We start from the raw sequence: 22,226 nt of genomic DNA, 5'->3' as shown, positions 1-22,226 counted from the left end.
CCCATCTGCCGTGGAGAGGCCTGCTCACAGTCGGGTACGTCCAAGCAATTAGTGCCTCCGTGCACCCACCGATGCCGTACCCTCCTGATACCCAATCCCACCCCGTCCAGGCCATGCATGTTGTCACCAATCAAATGTGACAGTGTTGATAAAGTACTTACCAGGTCTTCACCTTCTGGGTTGAAAGCAAAGGGGGATCATAAACATTTTTATTCAATTTCAACACGCAAGCTGGTTTAGATTGTGCTCAAAGAATGGGTTTGTTGAATTTCTTTATCTTATCAAGACAAAGCTGAGTTCAGCTTCTGATTAATATCTGAAGACTAATTTTAAAAGGCAGATTCTTTTCTATTCCTTTTATACCAAAAGGCCCTCACCATTGATACATTTTTAGCCACCTGCAAAACATCTTCTAAGTAATTCTCTTGGAATTAGTGATAAAGTCTGAATAACGTAATGTGCCAGGTGGATTAAAAACATTTTTTTTTTCTTATTTGGAAAAAAATTGAGGATGTGATGGCGTTAGACTAACAGAAATGGTAACAGGTTTCTTTTTTTTCCTTAAATTTTTATTTTTAACTTAACATATTTGAAATATTAATAAAAACATTTTTATACCTTATATATTTTTTTTAACTATTATTTAAGACTAGAGCTTTGCATTTTAAGTTTGGCTCATAAAGATCACAAACTTAATATCTTAAGCAAAATAAATAAATAAAGAGATATATACTATATTTTGAATTTTTTCCACATTCCTCTCCTCTCAAATTAATGCATGGTATATAATGATTCATGGTACTAACTGATTCATGCACATTCGCAAACATTTATGTAGCTTATCAGTGCTATAAGAGACTAAAATCAGACAAAAATTAAAAGCAAATTTGTTTTTTTTATTGAAAAAAGTTCAAAAACATTTAAACAGAAGAAACAATGGGCAACAATCTGAAGGAAGAAAAAAGAACTTGTTGCCAAGAACAAACTTAGTAAAACAAAAACAAAGAAATTCATTAAACTGTACATACATGTTACCTTTGGTAATAGAGGCACAAATAAAAAAAAGCAACCTTTAAACAGCTCTGTGAAAATCTCATATTTCCTCAATCTGTCTGTACAAAACTCTTCATAAGTTAGAACAATTTCATATAACTTAATGAATGTTCAATATGGTGGTTACTAATATGAGCTTTTTTTTCCCCCTCTTAAACACCTCTTTAGCTTTTGACCCAGACTATGGCACTTGATTCAGACACCACTAGCAGCATAAACCTCACTAAGACAGCATTATTCCTCAGCCTTAGGCATTACATAGAAATCTCAAGTATAACCATAGTTGGCTCTTGACATTTGTTTTAAATCCCAGCAAATTACAGGGGAAAATACTCCTTTATATATATAAAAAAAAGACTAAAGTTTTTTTTAACAACAATGCTTTGTTGTTTCTGTAGGTCTCAAAGGATTTCTAGTGTCCTCCACAAATACACACGGCCAAAATAAAGATGCCTACAAAAGCCTTGAAAAAAAAAATTGTCGCATTGAACTCTTGATGATCCCAAGATGTTACTCTGCTGCAGTTCCCAAACAGTAAGGCGGAGGAATGTCTCCAACCTTGTTTATTTTTTTCCCCCCTAATTCCAGATTTTAAACTTCATTATTCGTCTGGCTGTAAATGTCGGAATGTAGCCGCATTTTATTAATAATTTCCAGTTATTTATAAACAATAAGAGAAATTCACCATACTTTAATTGGTTTGTCTTTCCCATTGTGATGAATGGCTGAAAGAAGTTGCAAAAAAATAGTCTGCCTGAGAGAAACACTCATCACAAACTTATTAACAGTTCTCAGTCACACTGAGGGAAGTCAATAATTCTGGCAGTGGCGATGTTGTTTAAAAATGTTTTTTTTTTAATAATCAGGGTCAGAAAATATCACTGCAAAAAGAAAGGAGCAATTTATTTAAAGGAGATATTACACACTTTTGCCAGGAGCAGCAAGAATGGTGGACTGTCCCAAATCGACCCTTGGACTCTATCTGTTGATGCAGTTTTCCCCTTTTTTGACTATAACTTTGCATTATACAAAAATAACGGAGGAAAAAGTAAAAAGCTGCGGCCAGCTCCTGAGTGTGGCGTTTGGTCTGGAAGGACGGGCTGGACCTGCTAACCCGACCGACTACAGAGGAGAAAACAGACTCTGAGGTAGATAACTGGTCCGGCAGGTGACCAGCTCAAATCACAGACTTAGAGGAGGAAACTTTAAGCAGGACACTCGCTTAAATCCACTGTTCAGCTTTTGTCTTTAAATCCAACCATTCTGTCTTAAAGCACAATGTTGTGTTTATTTTAATTGTAGCTGTTTCTTTTTGCTTATAATGAAACATTTTCTAGTTATTTCTGCAATGAAAGCTCTGTGTGGCACTTACTGGCACACTAACTCATGTTCATAAAAGTCTAAAATCTAACACATGACAACTAAATGTGGAAAAAAGGCACAGAGTTCAAACTGCACTCTATTTTGTTGAAGCCCTTAAATCCTGGTTAGAGAGACAAACGTTACAATCTTTGATGAAAGAAAACTAAACTTAAAAGTGCCCAGTTTGTTTCCTAACAGAGAGTGAGGCCTTTTAAATCTAATTTAATACCCAGATAAAACTGATGTTTAGTGGTTTTTCATAAGGCTGATTGTTTTTTTTTTTCCACAATCCTACATCTGTCTTTTCCTTAGTTGTTTTCAATCAAATAAAAAGAATATATACTAACAAATTAACAATTAATATCTATAAATCTAAACTAAACTAAACTAAACTAAAAAAAAAGCAAAGTAGATTTGTTCTGTTAATTTTTTTTTTACCCTGACAACTTTAATTTAAATTACCCTAAAATACAATGATTCTAAAAAAGTGGGAAAATGTGATGGTTCAGGAGAAAGTTGACATCCATACAAATGTAAGGCCTTAAGCTAAAAAAAATAAATATTAATTTCAATAATATAATTACATGTAGTCAGTTGATTCAAGCCATTTGTCTGAACATTTTTTTTTCTACTTCCCCATTTGGGCTTAAGTGGGAAGAGCACTTTATTATTTTGTCATAATTAAAATGTTTTGTGCTGTTCATTTCTCCACATCTACAGCTCCGTTTTACTCTTGGTAGCTGTGTCAAAGCGACGCAGGAAAATTTAATGAGAAGTTATTTCAAAGAGAAGAAAACACTGAACACTTCAGTTTAGCAATACTCACACAGCAAGCACAAAACATTTTCAAAATGTCTGCCAGAAAAATAGAGAAAAATCGAAAAAAGAAAAAAAAAATCCCAACAAGATACATATTTACAACCTTTGACTTTGCACAAGTGGTCACAAGATTCTCGTGCATATTGTGAGAAACTGCTGTAAAAAAAAACCCAAAAAAAAAAAAAAACTTTTTGTATGAAAATAAAACTCTTTTTTTTAATAGAATATGAATCATTTGTTGATCTCAGAGAAACTGAAACCATATCAAGAAAAAAACAAACAAACTCTTATTTAACGAAACATGTGAAAAACAGTTAAAGTTCCTTAGTGTCCACTGGATTTATAGATAGTTTTTGTTGTTGTCCAAACACCAGCAGACGACTACTTGGTCTGCTGGTAGGAATAAGGGGAGTGACTGCCAGATGAGTCCACTTGAGCCTGGACACCATTTTCCTGGAAGAGAGCATGATATCAATCTAAGCCTAGACCTTTTGTCTTAAATAAGAAAATTGCATTAACTCACCTCAGCAGGGGCAGCTGCAGTCTGCATGTGTGCGTACTGCGGGATATATGCTCCTTGCATAGCTGTGTTGGCGGCCATGAACTGCAAGAAAAGAGAAGCAGATAAACACGCAGAATATATTCTTGGTTTAAATGGACTGCACATATATGGAACAGCCAAGTAATATTGATGAGAATATACATTCATATTTGAAGAAAACTAATTGTTTTGGGCCCTTTTTCTAGGCACCTCAAATGTCTGCAAGTTTTACCTAGGTTTATTTTCAGTTTCTTTCAGTTCGCTTTATTTAGTGTGTTTACTAAATGCACTTTATTTAAGGGACCGGAAGATCATGAAATCACGTTTAAGCTAAAATATCTTATAAAGTTAGAGTTTTAAATACAGTGAGGGTTCACAAAAGAAACATTTGTTCCAAGCATATTTAGTGAAAGGGGGCTCCCAAGGTATTCGAACCCATCTCTCACCGTTCCTGAACCGCCCATAGACAAGTGACCCATCTGCTGAGTGAGCGGGGCCATCATTGAAGTAGGCTGCAGTGACACGGATGGGTCTATAGATGGCGATATCACTGCACCCTGCAATAACGGAAGATGGGAGAGGGAGGTGTACAAATTCACAAAATGCCACAAAAGGACAAGTTTAATCTACATCTAAAAAGACAAGCCTCGACTATAATGACTAACCTGTCATGAAAAATCCTCTCATCTATTGTTTTAAATGCACGTCACATCTGAGTTGTGTAGGAATGAATACACGAAAATGGAATCTGGGTACTCCCATGCCTGCAGCTGACAGAGCTATCTGTGAGCATCTTGGCTGGCCTGATGCCTTAGACAGTGTTTTCTCATCTGCTGGCTAATTACCAAACCTGGAAAAAAAAAGGCTCTTCTCTCAATTTAGAGCCATCTGTTGTAAAATATTAAGCATCTGTCATTAAACGCACTTATTTATCAAGACTCTCCAAAGGAAGTTGTTTTCACATTCCTGCACAGACGGTTTAGTCTTTTAGTTTCACCTTGCGCATAATCTTCCACGTCTGTTTACAGAGAAACGTTTCTGTTCTGCTACATCCACAGAGGGAGACGCTTCAGGAGAGTGATCGGGAGAATGGTAAAGAACAGAGAAAACTGACATGTAGGACGCATGGAGGCGTGTTGCTCTTACAGGGTGCTGCATGATGTAGGGTTGATGGGACATCCAGGAGGGATTTTGCACCTGGAAAATTACACACCCAGTAAACACATCGCAACGGTAGATAAACGAATATATGATGTATTTACATGCGACTGTAAACAATATGGAAGGATATGAGGTCACATTGTTCAATGTCTCACATTGAAGTTGCCAAAATAGCTTCTGTAATAAAAATGTTGATCAAGAACTGCAAGCATTATTAACGGAAGGGAAAGGCCCGAACCTGATACGCTGAAACTGGAGACATGAACGGAGACATGGATGTCTGAGCTATCATCCTGCTGGAAATACTGTATGGAGCTGGAAAAAATCTGTGAGCAGAGAATTGAGAAAATGTTTCTTTTTTTTTTTTTTTTTTTTTTTAAATGGTAAGGCGGACATCAGTCAGATGTGATAATTGCAACGGTACTGCTGTGTGTTTTTAAAGTAGCTTTACCCATTTTGCATAGCAGCTGCGCTGGGGTCATATGTCAGCGTCATTCCAGCCTGAGACAAAAGACATTCCAAGATTAGCACATCCACACTAGCTTGTAGCAACGGAAATGGTTCCTACAGAAATTCGCCTCACAGAATTCCATGCTTTTATTTTATAAAAAATATCCATACTTAAATGTTCTTTTCCATATTTATCCCAACCTGAAAATGACTTAAGTCAAAGTCCAACACCAAGTTCCTCTGAAGAAAGGGTCAACATTTGTGAATTTACAGCATTCAAACTTGAGAAGTGGTGGCATTTAGTGCAGACGCCTGAACCAGTCAGGAGCCTGTTGGTTTAGTTATTAGCCTTCAATAACAGAAGACCAAAATAACACTTCGATCAAAAGATGTTAAGGAAATGCCCTGAGTCAGGCAGTCTAGAAGGAACGCGAACAGTAAAAGCAAACGCCTGCTGACTGGGCTGAACGCACATTACCGGAAATGTGACTTGTTTGACTACATGCCTTTTGTTAATCGGACTTACCAGATATGTAAAGGTTAGATACGGAGGCCAGGAACAAGATTTGGTTGTCAGAGGCTCATAAATTCTTTGTATTTGCATGGAGGTAAATGGCTACTGTGGCAAACGCAAAGCTAAAGCTACGGAATTACACTCTTAAGTTTGTCCTTTTTAAGAGGTTTTCAAGCTGCATTAATAAACACTTAAAGAACTCTTAAAGCTGGCTCATGTAATATGTATTTTTTTTTTCTACTATTCATAACGCGACATCTCACCATTTTAGCTTTGCCCATTATGTTTTCTGGGCCCCACTCACCAATCTGGAATCCATGTCCCTCCCCCAGCCTCGACCATTCTGGCCAAATTTATGATGACTTTGTCTCTTTTTCTGTCCTCCATCAGCAAACTTGCACAGCAGGGGTTCGGATGCCGCTAAAGAAAGAGAGATGTAGAGGACATATTGTGAAAGAACTGTTTTTAACACAGTTGTTACCACACACAACATGTCGGTGTCGGTCCTTTCTATTCAGCCTTTTAACCCATTGCAGGTTTATTAAGCAGCCTGGGAACTTAGACATATAATTTAGCAGCTGTGGAGCTGTAATCCCCTCTCCTTCCTGAAGGAGGCTAGGCCAGCAAAGACTATTTCAGTCTAATAATCCAATTAAAAAGCTTAGAGAGGGAGTGGTAGCTGCTTTCACTCTTGTCTTTGGTCTGCCACTCCAAGCTGAGTGCTTATGAGCTCTTCACCACCAGACTCTCTGACTCCTTTTGGATGCATTAATCATGTGACTTAACCACGTTGCTCCCCTGATATTCATTCCACCCATTTACACGGCACAGACTATAGCTACGGCAGATGAAACCTTCTTTACTTTTAGATACATTTTTAACAGCATGACATCTAAACTATAACATTTACTACCAGTCCGAGTGTCAAATGATCCTTTGTTAACTTCTTACCACCTGTTGGCGTTTTGATGAACTTTCCATTAAAGTGAGAAATGACTGCTTCACATTTTTCAGTTGACTCCATCCTGCACATAAAGAAGACAAACAGAGCCATAACCATATCAGCAAATGACTCCAGCAACAAGAGCAACTCAGGTGCTTTCCTGCACCAGCTTCCTGTGCAGCTTGGTGGAAGCGCCGCTGCACCATTAAAGATTTTATCGGTGTTGTCCCTACAGTGCAAACCGTAGCTTGTGGAGGGCAGAAACGCTTAGTCGTACGTGTTTTACCCAAACACACCTTTAGGAACACACCCAGGTGCAGCCATTCCACCCAACAACACCCAGTGAGTTTTGCTTTTGCAGTTGTAATGTAGGCTTTGTCTGTGAGGGCATTCAAATGTCAGGTTGTACAAGTACGACTGGTGGAAACCAGAAATTACAGACTGTAATTAAATCTTACACTCATTCTGAAACAATTCTTAGAGCGAGTTTCTATCTGTACGCGCATGTAAGGCACCTTCTCATTTGTCAAAATTTGACTTTCTTTTTTTTTTCCAGTATTTTTTTCTTGATCATTACTACATTATTTTAAACTTTAAAACAGCTAATTGCCTTAATAACTGACTTTATATAAGTGAGTGGTATAGTTTGAGGTAAGTTAAGATTAATACAAAATTCTTCTCATCTTGTTTTCTGCTTAAGGTGCGAAGGTGAGACTCCTACTTGTCTCTTTTCCTGGTTAAAGATCTGCATCTGCTACTTTCATCTCTTCCTGTTTACTGGTAAAAGAACAACTTTTGACCTTAAAAAAACAGTCAAATATATTAGGTGGAAATTCTGAGATGCAAATCAAGTGATGGAAAAAGAATCCGTGATGACGATACATACAGTGCCTTGCTGAAGCATTTACAACCGTTAGGTCATTTTTTTCAGGATACAAAAACACATTTCAATGTATTTTGTTGCTAATGTTTGCTATAAATCAACACAAGGTAAGGAATAATTGTGCAGTGAAGAAAAACAAATTGTTTTTAAAATATTAGACGTATAAAGATCTGAAAAGTGTGGCTTGCATCTGCATTTAGCACACCTGGCCTATCTTGTGTGTTCCTTGGTCAACATGATGCTCTGTATCCCCTACTGTTCTCTAACAAACTTCTCAAGCTTTCAGAGAACAGCTGGATTTTACTGGGATCAAATAAACTAATTTTGTGACATCTGAATACAATCCTCTGGATTTTAATTTGGGGCATAAGATAAAACGGGGATGATATATATATATATATATATATATATATATATATATATATATATATATATATATATATATATATATATATATATATATATATATATATAAGAGAGAGAGAGAGAGAGAGAGAGAGAGAGAGACCAAACCTTTCTGCCATATTTGCAGAAGTTATGTTTACATTCAACACATAATATTAGACAGACAACAAGAATCCAACCTGGCAAAGCCCACTCCTCTGCTGACTCCGCTGGGGTCCCTCAAAATGCGCGTGGAAATAACTTGGCCAAAATGTTTCAACATATTCTCCAGCTCCTGCTCGTCCATAGACAAAGGCAAGTTGGAGATGTAGAGGTTTGTTGGGTCCTGTTCCTGTTGCTGCATGATGACAAACGAGGGAAAATTAAAGAGACTAAAACAAAGTGTGTAAAACCAGTATGAATGATGTGCTCATAAAATGAGAGTTGAATCAAGTTTGAAAGATTTTATACTTAATTTACTTCTCCGTTTGGGGTTTTTCATGTGTTGATCATCTTAAGCTGTTCCCAGTTTTAATTGGGAGTTTAATTGGGGGGGAGAGGTGGAGTGGAAGGTTATGTAAGAAATGTCACTGGGCAAAGAGATCTGTACATGCAGCCCACTGTGGCACGAGGTTTTGTTCAGCTGACTTCCTGCTGTGTTTTAACACAGTCAGCAGAAACTTGAGACACAGCCATGAGCCCTTGTGCAGAAGTCATGCCATTAATATTCATCAGTGACACTTGGATCTGGACAAGATTGTTTTGTTTTTTAAATCACAAAATAAACGTAATAGAAAACTACATTAGAGATGTGAAGTAACTAACACGTTTGATAGGAAGAATTAGTCATTAAAAGCATGATATTTGTGATTCTCTATATGTTTGCTGACACACATACAAATGGTTAATTAATAAAATATAACACCAATTCCCTAAAGCTATTAATTAGAGCTGTCACCTGACTAAACTATTTAATCACTAATTAATTGTAGATTTTTTTCCCCCAAACGTTGTTAGTGTACCGCAACAGAAAGGTTTTATGTTTAAAATATTCTTATAAGCATTGGGGGTGGACAATGCTTATAACTGCAGAAGCATTTGCATACTTCTTTTATGCAAATGTATGTTTATTATAACTGCATCAATTTGCCAGAAGTAGTTTTATGCAGAATATCCTCCAGAAAGATAAAGTCATTTTACCTGTCATGGAGGAAAACAAAGAAAGACAACAGATTTTACGAAAGATTACAAAAAAGAAACAGAGTCCAGTGATTGAAATGTAACATTGAGGAGTATGACAGAATTTGGACTCATCCTATAAAGTGCTGCTAGGAGAATACTTATTAATGTGCTGTTCAAACCCTTAATGAAAACAGAAAGGTCTTACATTTCAGAAAAAAGTTGACCTGTATAATTATGACACGTTTTGTTTTCCTGAGGAAGATTCATTAGGAGGAGCTTATTAAAACAAGCAGAAATCCTTAATTAACTTCTCCATATTGTCATGGTGTGCAGTGGTTGCATTGGACAGAAATGCAGAAAGGCAGAGGTAGCAAGTAGATGAAGGATGTTTAATAATAACAATAATAATAATAATAATAATAATAATAATAATAATAATAATAATAATAATAATAAAAAGATAAACAAAAATCACAGGGAGCCGGAGCAAAATCCAGGTAAAAACAACAGCCAGGAATTAACAGTGATATGACAGGAGCCAGCAGTGAGGAGTGACAGCACAAGTGTTGAAATACTGAAAGAGTGAATGCTGGAACAATAGACCGGGGCTGATTAGCTAACTGATTGCAGGTGTGAGGGGAAAGAGCAGAAGGCAGACTGAGGTGAGAGAGACAGAGAGAGAGAGAAAGAGAAAGAGAGAGCGAGCGGCACAGGGGGCGAGGGAGAGCACAAAGGGGACTAGGAAATGAATCTAATGTGAAAGAATGAGTAGATATAAGATTCATTCTTATGTCTACTAAGAATGAGTTTTATTGTTATCCTAATAAAACTAGAATAACATGGAATAACTAGACACAAGAACTAAATAGAATAGTGATTCTATTAGTGATTCTAGAGCTTTTTAGAATCACTAAGAAAGGTCTAATTAAAGTAAAACTGAAACAAGGCTGATCTAATGAAAGAAAGAGACTAAGTGACAGAACAACAATGAAACTGGAATCAATAAAGTCCTTTTTGAAGCAGGACAGATGTAACAGACTGACCATTTCTCATGTCTACGTTTCTTTTGAAACGTAGACATGAGAAATGGTCATGAAAACATTTTTCGTGTTTTTCATTTATTCATACGAGTTCAGTGTTGCTTCGGTAGTGAATAACTGCATGATAAATGATGCTGTGCTACATTTTTTTTTGTCTATAACAGTAAAATAATTCCTGTGTTCTTCCTGTTTCTCTCCCTCTCAGCCGTAACTGAGCAGCGCCCACAGCTGCTCTGAGTGCTCCCAAACTGCACAAAACGGTGCCGAGTAGGAGCAGAGACAATTTTTTAAAAGAAAAACATAGAAAAACAGCTGAACTAGAAAAGGGATTAATATTCCATTGCAGTGCGGGCGAGGTCCAAAAAGTACAGAAGCCTGTGCGCTTATTGCGCACATTGAAATAAATTGGTCTTAATTAAGGAATTAAGTTTGACAGCCATATTATTAAACAGCCTAGATTTACCTACTTGAAATCCCTATGGGGAAACTGGTGAATCTTCAAAAACAGAAAGGTAATTTATTTCCCCCTTTGCTCCCGGAAACCAACTTTCAGAAAGACATAAGCTTGAAACGCAATCTTTTTCTAAGCGCTACCAGCTGACAGCAGCACTCTTCAACATAGAAGTTGTTACTGTGGGAAGGAGAGTAGAGCTTAGTTGTACTCAGTGTTACTGACGTGTTTGGAAATGAGGTCAGAGAATGCAAAAGACAAGGGAAATTATTGAGACGAAAGCTATTTTCTTTAGAGATATACAGGATGATATTTTAGGCTGCTACAACAGAGAGCTAAACTACAGTGGATATTTGGCTCTCTTTTATCCATCTCATGCTGGAAGTTTGGGTTGATTCACATGTTAAAACTCAGGAGCAAAAAAGGAGACGCAGTTTAGCCCCGTCCAGATGCTTCGTGGCATTTGTGAAGGTGTGAGCTGAGCTTGAACCAGTAGATAAATACGCTGGACATATACCACTGCAGTTGGTCTGTTTTATTCTGTCAAACTTTCAACCTGTCTATCGAGGAACTTAATCTGCATCTGCATGCGTCTGTAATCTTTTCAAAACCTTAAGAGTTTATCTGGAAACTCTACGAAAGTTTGAAATGTGAACCACGTGATCACTTTGTCTTTATTTTAAAAGTATCAAACCCTGTTTACAACAACAACTCTCTCTCCAACACAGTGTGACGTCGTTTCTGCTCCTAATAGAATCAATGACGACTCACTGCAGCAATGGCCGAGAAAAAATATGTCGAATGCTATTTGTTAAACGCAACAGATCTTATCCTAGGTACAGACACTGCATGGATGGACTCATAGACACTCACCACCTATATCTGAAATAGTAACACTACTGAAGGATGACTTGGTAGATCAAAATATCATCCAGGAAAAGCTCAAACGTTACATATTTAATATTATAGATTATGTTTCATATTAAAATTTAAACACTGACGTCCCTTGTAGCCTAAGAGATCTACAGAGGGGGAAATGAGGTTGTTTCTTGGTGCTATGAAGGGAACTCATTTCCCCCTACTAGTTCCTGTTGCTATAACAACACAAACATATTTACTTCCTATTCTGCTTTCAGTAACAAAGGTTCTGTTAGAGCTCGTCACACGTTCTGATTTCATAGCTTTCTAAACCCATTTTGAACCATCATTTGAAATCTTTGACAAACACAAAAACTACCATTTTTGTCATATTTTTACTTTTTGTCTGAAATCCTCCTCACATTCAGGCTGGAACAACTCCACAACTACAACATGTTTAGATACACAGAAGAGTGGCAACACAGTTCAAGAGTTTTCGACTGTCTTAATTCCTTTGCTTGCAGTGTATCAGACTAACTCTCAAAATCTATGTTGAAACATGTCAGCTGCAATAAATGTGGAACTCATTCGAGTTTTCAAAGGGATAACTGTCCATGTCTTAATAAAGATGGCCCTGAGCAAATTAAATACAGCTCCTAAGTCATGCAACACATGCACAAATAACACAGCACATCCACGATTCAGCTCTGACACCATGATGACAAGTTTAAAGGCAAACCGTTTGAGCACAGGACACGCAGAGCATACAGTTGAGAAATCATGTGCTGCTGTTTTTCCCCACAGAGAGTCCCTCATCGTGTGGAGGACAGCAGCGTCACGGTGTCTGTGTCAGATACCCAGATTAGTCTGCCAAAAGCTCTTACCTTGGCCATCTGAGCCTGGACACCAGAAGTCTTCAGGGCAGCCACGGCCTTCTGGGCTGCAGCAGGACAATCAAAGTCCACAAAACCGTATCCTGAGGGGATTAGCAGCACAGTTAGGGTGGTGTTAAATTTTCTTTTTTTTTTTTTATTGCAAATGTCCTGCAAAATGTTTCCAACTAGTTAAAATTTTGTCATGACACAAACCTCAATGTATTGTATTGCAATTCTATGTAAAAGGTTAAAACAAAGTAGGATGTGAATGGGAATTGGAAGGATACACAATTTTCCTACTTTTTTTACAAAAATCAAAGATATAAAAGGTATGTTCTGAAGAGTATTTAGCTCTTTTCCCTCAGACATACTCATATAAAATCCAGTGTAACAAACATGCTTTCAGATGTATTAGTATCACTTGTAAATAGATAGCCTTTAAGAAGCCATAAAACATTTTATGCAATGAGTTATGCATGGTGGAAAATTAACACTTTGAACGCACCGATCTCACAGTGAAACAAGGTAGTGACAGCATCATGCAGAGGGGATGCTTTTCATAGACGAAGAAGCTGTTCAAAGTTGATGTGATATTTGACAGAGCTAAAAACTGGATTGCTCGGAATAGTGGCTGGAAAAGATTTGAGAGTGGGGGTGGAAGTTCACCTTCCAGCAGGACAGTGGGCTTATATGCATACAGGTGGAGTCCCAATGGAAAGGCATATTCATGACTTAGGATTCCCCAGTACAGATCACAACTCAACCGAGATTCTGCTGCAAGACCTGAAAATTTCCGTTCCCAGACACCTTTCATCCAGTTTGACTGCGGTTGAGCTATTACGGATAGAAGAATGACCAAATACTTCAGTCTCTGTCTAAATCTATGTACTGTATACATATATATATATATTTATAAACACGCACACACACGCGAGCGCGCACACAAATTAGCTGTGTGTGACCCTGTTGTGTTCATTTGGTTGAAAGAAAAAAAACAGCTGAGGATGCAGATACTGCTGGCGCAGGTCAGCTCTTTGTCCTGTGGGGTACAAACAGGGTGCACCTACACGCTTTGTCTTCCTCTGCATTTGTTATATTTAACCTTAATAAAAATCAATTGTGAGAAATGCACTCCCAGCTTAGACAGAGGTCAGACTATTTCGAAGCGCTTTGCTCAGATCTTTTGTTTTGGTTAATACAAAGTCTTGAAAGCTATCATAGTGGGGAATATAGGTAAATTAAAAGCTACAATAATTTACTAAGATACTTCTAATGTGTATAATCAAATAAGAATGTCTGATAATGTGAATTTCTGCTAAAAGCCACAGGGTGCCTATTGCCTATATAATCCCAAGGAAGACTGACAAAGCAATCACTATGTCATTTTTAGTTTGAGTAGCAAGCTACCAGAACTGGACAAAGACCAACCATGCCACTCAGCAGGAAGAAGGAAATGTGGTCAATTCTTCCCAGGAAACAGGCGACAACCGTAATCCACACACACCAGAGCTGTGTTCGAAAATAACTTGAGCTGGTAGGCAGCATTAACAGCTTGGTAGTCTGTTTCCTGAACCGGCCACATCACCTAAAACCACAGCCCTGATGCTCTGGTAAATTCCTCACATTGGGTATCTATAATGTTGGGGACTTCAAAGAAAGTCAATTTATATCAGGTGGGCTTATTGAGATTTTATTTTTAACCTGAGAATTTGCTAAAGAAACAAAGGAACAATTAAAACTTGACACACCTTTGCACTTGTTTGTAGTTTTGTCCAGGATGGCTTTGGTTGATACTATTTTGCCGTACCTAAAAAAAAGGAGGAATAGAAATGAAGCCCTTAGTTAGCAGGCCCATACACCAGAAGCAGACAGTTATATAAAACTCACACAGAGGGAGGATTGAGCAACAATCCATGACATCACTGCACAAATATGAGAAACAGGAAGTGGTTTCCATGTGGTGCTGAAAACCCCAGCATGTGTGCAAAACACTAATCTCAACTTGTCCCTTTTTTTTCTCAAGCCAAACTACACCGATCTTATCTAGCTTCTTCAAACAAAACCTCTTTCAGTCGGAGCCAGCTTACTTTGGTACCATCCTGGTAAAGCCCCTGCACTTTGGGGTGATCAAAGACTATTTTATGCCACAGTTTCAAAACTGTTGTTGGCTGCATGCAGAACAAAAGGAGGGCATTGATGATACCATCTGAAGGAGACACCAATGTCATTTTAAGGATATTTTATGCATGATGCAGCTACTGATTAGCATTTCTTGTAGCAAACTTTATAATGTAAGTGATACTCATAGAACATGCTTTGTACAACAGCTTTTCAGAGCTCACGAGGTACGTCAAAACTGCAATCTCAAAAGATAACATATGTAAAAAAAAAAAAAGATTAGGGTAATCTAAAGAGAAAGTCTGCTTTTGTCTTAAAACAGCTGCAGTTGCTGCTGATAGGAGACACAATGCACTCTGCAATCAGTCAGAAGGACACTTTAGCTAATAATCAAGGCGGATCCAAACCAGGTGAAAGAGCATGAACTGCTGACCTTTCTATCTTGTGAACTCCAATCTCCTAACTTACAATGGTCTGTATGTTTGCCATTGCAGTGCCTTAAACAGAATATTGTAGTACATTTATGTGTAGTGTACATAACTTTTTTTTGACATCGCTTCCGATTTACTATCTACAATAAGATATACAAAAAGAATCTAAATAGAGACACTTTATAAAGTGTATTTTTTTTTTTGCTTGCATGCAATAATTTAAGATTTAAGTTAAATCTAATGCTATCTATTCCCCTTTTTAAATGTAAAAAGGGGCTTATTAGCCCTAAGGAACACACATTGTAATGTGCCCCTTTTCTCTATGATAGTTCCCAAGTGCAAATCAGACAAGATCACCTTAAACCTGTTTTGCAGAGAATCGCAACACTAACTTATCTGTAGTTATCGCTCATTGTTTACGTTCTATCCAATCTCAACTTTTGTCATTTCTTCCGACATTGATTGAAATTCTGCTATTGAAAAGTCCGCCTCTTTAGGTACCACTTTTCGTCTTTGGTAATTGCCAAACACCAAACAGAGGTGATTGAGTGGCGCATCAGTGTGCACGCAAGTCTCAGCGTCCTTTTATTTTTTTTTTTTAAATTGAAGGCCAGCACAGTCATCTCTGATTTTACTAATTCAAGAATTACTAATTCTAATTTCTGTCAGCTTTTGTTCACTTCCACCAAATTTAATCTGTTTTTATTTTTAACAGCATCAGCTGTAGCATGTTCTGACAATGGCAGATTTTGAAACGGTTTCTGTGAAAACGACCAAGTTTATTTTGAAATACCACTATGAACTTGGATAGACTAATCCAACATTGCAGAATTAACTCAGTTATAATGGTATAATTTGGTAAGAGAAGGTTGACTGAACGCACCAATTCCAATTGAAATTACTTTTGTTTTGAGCATATAGAGACTCATCAGCTTCAACACATCTCAACAATAGAACATGGGACATATTTAAAAAGCTTTCTGTGGAAAAGGCTACAATTTATTATAAATGTTAGTTGCCCTTCTTACTTTAGTGCTCTACAATACATTTTAACATCTGTGCACTTCACAATCCTCACAGAAAAGCTAATACATTCACCATTTAACCTTTTCACTTTCTTCTATTTCTACCAGTTTATGTCAATAACTGACAACCACTGCAAACTGAAGCTGGCTTAGGAAGAAAAAAAAAAATCAATAACTAATCAATGAGAGCTAACAGGGACAGGAAGTGAAGTACTCACGGCTGACAGAGCTTGACCAGGTCATGGTCTGTGGTTGAAGGGGACAAGCCTCGGATGTAGAGGTTTGTTTTGCTGAGATGTTCCCAGCCTCCTGAACTGCTGCTGCTGCTGTTGTTGGTGCTGCTGTTGGTGCTTGGGCTAGGTGGAGCCATGGGGTGGGACAATGAGGCAACAGGTGGCTGAAGAGTGAAAACATACAATAACAGCTTGACATTTAATCCGCATAAAAAAGCAACTGTGCTGTACATTTAGGTAATAAATGTAGTGAGAGATTTACAAAGGTTAAAAGGAAAATATGACGTTACTCAGTTGCTGTTCTACTGTAGCAGATACGGAACAGATAAAAATCACTGTGGCTCCGGAGCCACAAGTATTTGAACAACCGAAAAACACTTTAGTAGTGTACATTTTCTTAAATCCAGTTTTTAATGTGGAAACAATTTGCCTTCTCCTGGATTATCAACATGCCTTAGAAGAAAACATATCCAGCCTTATTTTATTTTATTTTTTTTTGCAAAAGTTTAGTTTTTTCTCTATTTTAAAACCTATAAATTAAATGGTGAGGATTTTTATTACAACACATTTCTTACAATAGATATGTATCAAAATTATAAGATGTCGTTTTTCTAATAGTAATGTAACATATAAACTTGCTAAATGAGTTTTATTTAGGTAAACTGATGGGGGAAAAAATGGTTCTTTGGATTGTAAAGGTTGCAGACCCCTGGTTTAGAGTAAGGCTAGTTAACGTTTCAGTGAACAGCAATGCTCATGGAAGCGGTTCCGATCACAGAACAGGTCCACAAGAACCTACAGCAAATACAAAAGTGTTGCACTAACTTCTCAATCCAGGTTCAAATAGTTGCTTATTGAGAATGGCTGACTTTTCAGTCTAGCTCTTTATTGTAGAGCTAGACTGCTTTATAGTTTTTAATCTCAGAATATTTTTTTGAGTTTAAAAGACAACTGTTGAAAGCAGATATTAATATACAGTGCATGATAAATATACATAATCATTTTTCTCACTGCCCGACAACTAATCTTTTCCTGTTCTAGGTCAGATAGGATGATATAAATACTTTATTTTGACAAAATGGTAGGAAATTGTGAGAAATCAATTTTACACTTCAGTTAAATGGAGGCGCACCTGCGAATGTGTTTTAAGGAAATATCTCACACACACTGCTTTGCTGTGCGGCATTATCAAAGAAAATCAAAACGGTACATATAGATATCAGGAAGAGACTTTCTTCTGTTCAGCTATGCACAAGTATAAACAGAGAATCTCCAACCATCATACTGTTGAAAAAGAAGGATGGCTTCTGTGTCCCAGAGAACGAAAGAACTTGTGAAGATGTTGGCAGAAACTGGCAAGACTGTTATTCACATTTTAGGTCACATTTTAGTTCAGTACTGAAAGGCCATTCAATAAAGAAGAAAACCATCACTCAAAGAGCAAAATGAAAGGTCAAATTATTACACTCAGTGGTAAAAACCTTGAGATGTGGAGACATGTCCTGTGGTTTGATGAAACTAAAATTGAAGTGTTTAACCATAGTGACTAGTATATTTATTAGTATATTTATTATTATATTTTGCTGCTGGAGCCACTGGGGCAATTCACAAAATGGAATCACGAGGAAAGAACCTAATATGGAAATACTGACGCAACCTCTCAAGACGCCAACCTAAAGGTTAGAGGGAAGAAAGTGTTTTGAAATGGTAACTATAAAGGGGTGATCTCAGTCCCCTAGAAAATATTTGTGCAGAGGAGTAGTGAAAACAAGGTGGGCTTCAAACCTGTCCCCATTCTTTGCCGGTTGTGTCGGTGAGAAGAATGGGGCAAATTCCAGCAAAACTTTGTGCCAAGCTTGCAACGAGATACCAACCATGTTTGATTTGAATAATATGGCATAAAAGTCAATTCTAACAAATATTGAGAAAATGTAAGTAGATTGCCCATATGAAGAAAGCAACGGAAAAATTCTGCCCATTATTATGGCACTTACCACGTCAAAATAATCTGAGTCATCCTAAAACAGGAAATGTTTAGTCTGATTTAATGTCATACAATGACGAACCAAAGACAAGAGTGTCTTTTTTTATACAGTGCATCTAAATATCTGGTTTCGGCTGTATACATCCAGATCTTTTCGAAGTCTCTGGAATGTATTTTGGACATTTCTCCCATGCAGATGAGAGGGCTATAATTGCACAACTTTGTCCTTTCTGTTTACAAAACCCAGATGTCCTAGTCTGGCGGAACTTTTCGCCTTTAGGGATCTGTCCTCCTCCTTACTATCTGATACTGATTATCTCCAACCCCACAACCCCCACCATTCTCTGAGGAATCCGAAGCCGAGAGGAAGCTCATGGAATCCCATGCATGAGGTGGTGACAGGCTTGAGCAACCCAAGTCGGGACTACAGCCCAGAGGACCTTTTCTTATGACTGACTGGTCAATTGTCTCGCATGCCTTTGAGCATGAAACAAGCCTGACAAACTAATGTCTTATGAATGTTGCCAGTTCAACTGTGGAAATACTCACTGGTTGTCATGAGTAACGATGCTGCATGCTTTAAATCTTCTACATCTATAAATCTTCATTGGAAGTTGTTAAATATAATCATAAGGCTGATTATTATAAAAATTACGACATATTTTCTCAGTCTACTCAATAAAATCCAGCACATAAAATAGCTAAACAAAGCTGAACATCATTGGATATTGAGTACATTGTGTCCTGACAATGTAACACATTTAAAAAAAATAAAAATCTAAAGCAAAACATCCTTGTTGAACGTTTCTTATGTATGTTTTTGTATATGGCCTATTATAAAAGCAGCGTTAGCGAGCTGTAGATGTACCAACAAACACCAAATAACCAAAATAAATGTGTGGAATTAAAACAGTTTAACTGACAGTTTAAAACAAATGTACAAACACCCAAGCCAAAGCAGTGGTAAAAGGGAGGAACCGAAGGAACCTGAGCCTTATTTTTCCCTGCCTGTGATTCGGGAATTACAACATCCCCTTTTCCTGTGAAACTGCAAGGGAATTTTTGTTTTCATACAGCTGCCAGGCAGCTCAGAAGCAGCAGTGCTTGGATGGCGGTGGTGGTGGGAGGGAGAGGATGGCATCTTATCAGCCAGCTCCAGACCAGCAGGGCCCTCATAGGCTCGCTGGAAATATACGCAGGGTTTCCAGTAACAGGCCTCGCCCATGAAGCTCCAGCCACAGGATAAAACACCCTGAGCAATGCAGAGTATATGCGTCCAATAAAAACATCTTAAAGAACCAAAAGGAAACTGGAGAAAATGAGTGTATTAGTCGTGCACAGTGTGAGATAATAACCGATGGCGATACAAAGAATGTATGATTTGTAATATATGATTTGTACACTGCAAACATCTGGAAACAATAGATTTTAAAGAAACGCATGCCTTAGTTATACCAACTAGGGCCAAAGTATGATTATCTATGCATTTTAAAAGAGTTAATTTGCTCTAAAGAAATACCACACAAATTAAGTGATGAGAGGCTTTTAGAGACTGGTGTTTTACGTAACTATGTGTCCCGACTGTTTGTGTCCCGTATCCTGGACTACTGCCAGAGAAGAAGGGATTTTCATTATTCGTAGTTCATGTCAAATGATTAGCAAGAACACAACGCGGCAATTACAATTAACCACCGTACACCAACACGACTTTAAAGCTCCTAATTAGAGCTCTCAAATTGCGAGACTAATTTTGAGACTTTAACTTAGAGGTAGTTTAGAGGAGTCGGGAGTTTCTTATTAAAAAAAAAAAAAAAAAGGCAGACTGAGTGTGTTTACCTGTTTGCGATACGGAGTCCTTAGTGGGTTTCCAGTATTTGCAAAAATCATTCTCAACCTGAACAAGGAGTTGCTTTTAGTTACGTTTAGTTAGCAAAAATGCACCAAACTCCACTTTTGAGTTGAATATTGGTTGAAAAAAGAAAATGCGTCCTCTCTAGTCCGCTAAAGGAGACGAAAATAAGTTTTTGTCCATACTTGCTGTAGACATGTCCCTGTTATCAAGTGTCCGGATTTTAACGAATCCCCTCGGTAAACGATCCAAACTTCGGTCCGTGTCCGAGTAGTCTGAGGCGGATTCATTGATTTGCAGTCACCGCTGTGCTGGACCGAGACCGAGGCTTCCACGGTGGAAGAAACCATTTCGGGTTTCGCTGTAGGGGGGGACCTTTTGGAAAGGTAGTCTAAATATATGAGAAAATGTTATATATTTTGTGTGATCAGTGTGAGATTAGATGCTATGTTGTACCAGAAATAAGAAATAAAATTTTAATACTTAATTTGCTATTATTATTTGCTCAACCTGTTTCTACAAAACAGAGCTTCTACCTCCGGTGTTGTTTATTTATGGAAGGATGCATACCAATCGTTCCAATATGTCTAAGGTGGTCCTGGATTTATTTTTCGTGTATTTGTAATACGTTGGAAGAGTATGGAAGCCCATTTCCGCCACTCTGTTAAAAAAAAAAAAATTATCTCATTATAATGAGATACTATCTCATAATAATGAGATAGTATCTCATAATAATGAGATAGTATCTCATTATAATGAGATAATGAGATAAAAAAAAATAATTTTTTTTTATTTTTTTAACAGAGTGGCGGAAATGGGCTTCCATAGAAGAGCAATGTAGTTTTGGCACCTAAAATTTAAGTTGTATCATTACTGTTTAAACTTTACCTTTAATAACATAAAGTTACCTAATTTTTAAAGTGCAATCAGTAATACTTTTATAACAAATTTGTGTCTATTTTCAGGGGTTGCGCTGTGTACAGCATAGTTTTGAAATCAGTAATGATTTCTTGGTTAATGTCAAGTTGTCATAACAAAGACATTTTGAATAATGTCAGCTTTGTATTAAAAGTGTCATGATTTACCTAATGACGCTTTATGACAACAGTCATAAATATTCATGAAGGCTTATTCATGTTCATGACATGTGTTATGTCATGTTTATGACAGTGTCATGTCAGTCTTATTCACCCCCTTCAAATAAAGTGTTACCGAAACTAGATAGTGAGAGCTTTTGCCTCTATCTATCCACTACTAAAAGTAAAGTAACAGTTCATGCATCTAGTATTTACTTCACATTATTTTACAATTATTAGTGACTGTGCTGTTGTTTTCTCTAATTTGCTGTGCTTTTAGCTTGCCAGACTAAAACTTCCACTTCCTTATTGTTTGGGTGGAGACAAAACTATGCTGTACACAGCGCAACCCCTGAAAATAGACACTTATCAGGGTTGAAACCACCAAAGGAAGTTGGGTAAAATGTAAGTCCTACTTGTTTGCGAACTTATCCCTTTTTTTCAGCACAGTAGAAATTTTCAAAAATAGGTTTGCTTCTGGGTCTGATGGTTGACCCTGAGGGTAAAATAAGTGCAAGTGTTGCTTCATTGGACACGGACCATCAAATGCAATTTAACACCTCCTGATTAGAAACCCAATTTTCTTTTAGCTCCGCACAAGGCCCAAGTCACATTCCTTAATCTTCTTAATTTAAGACCAGGTCAGTTGTTCTTGTGTGCATGTTATTCTGTCTCACTAAGCAATCAAATCACAAAAGTGTCATAAAATAGAACATTTGCTCAGAGCTGGCTGTAAAATAAGCCATAGAAACAGTCAATGGGAGTCCAGTGTGACATCAGTGTCCATGTAATGAGCAGCCCAGGTCATTCTGATGTGTGGGAAGTCACTCTAAATGAAACAAAAGATCTTGTAGAGAAGTTCATTAGGCCAACCAGAGCCATTAGGTCGGGCGTTAGAGGAAAGGGAGTGAGTTCTGATTCAGCATTCTGCCCAGGATGCAGAGGGTGTGGGGGGGGGCTTAGTGCAGACAGAGAGGCGATTGAACCACCTTTT

At 37.5% G+C, this 22,226-nt stretch overlaps 1 protein-coding gene across 1 annotated transcript; it reads right to left on the bottom strand.

Annotated features, from left to right (window-relative positions):
- Window positions 1-875: 875 nt before the first annotated feature.
- rbms1b (RNA binding motif, single stranded interacting protein 1b) lies at window positions 876-20,491 on the bottom strand. Its single transcript, XM_014976224.2, has 13 exons — window positions 20,144-20,491; window positions 16,309-16,487; window positions 14,265-14,323; window positions 12,526-12,617; window positions 8,311-8,468; window positions 6,852-6,925; window positions 6,205-6,320; window positions 5,388-5,437; window positions 5,175-5,262; window positions 4,922-4,972; window positions 4,222-4,332; window positions 3,758-3,838; window positions 876-3,687 (listed from the first exon to the last, which is right to left on the bottom strand). Exons 1-13 carry the CDS (start codon window positions 20,192-20,194, stop codon window positions 3,616-3,618), a joined length of 1,182 nt encoding a protein of 393 aa, XP_014831710.1. The 5' UTR covers window positions 20,195-20,491; the 3' UTR covers window positions 876-3,615.
- Window positions 20,492-22,226: the final 1,735 nt, after the last annotated feature.

The sequence above is a fragment of the Poecilia mexicana genome, unplaced genomic scaffold (genome assembly GCF_051168715.1).
Source record: "Poecilia mexicana isolate PSO_F unplaced genomic scaffold, ASM5116871v1 scaffold_2, whole genome shotgun sequence".
In the NCBI taxonomy this organism is placed as follows: domain Eukaryota; kingdom Metazoa; phylum Chordata; class Actinopteri; order Cyprinodontiformes; family Poeciliidae; genus Poecilia; species Poecilia mexicana.
This window is presented reverse-complemented; position numbering and strand designations above follow the sequence as displayed.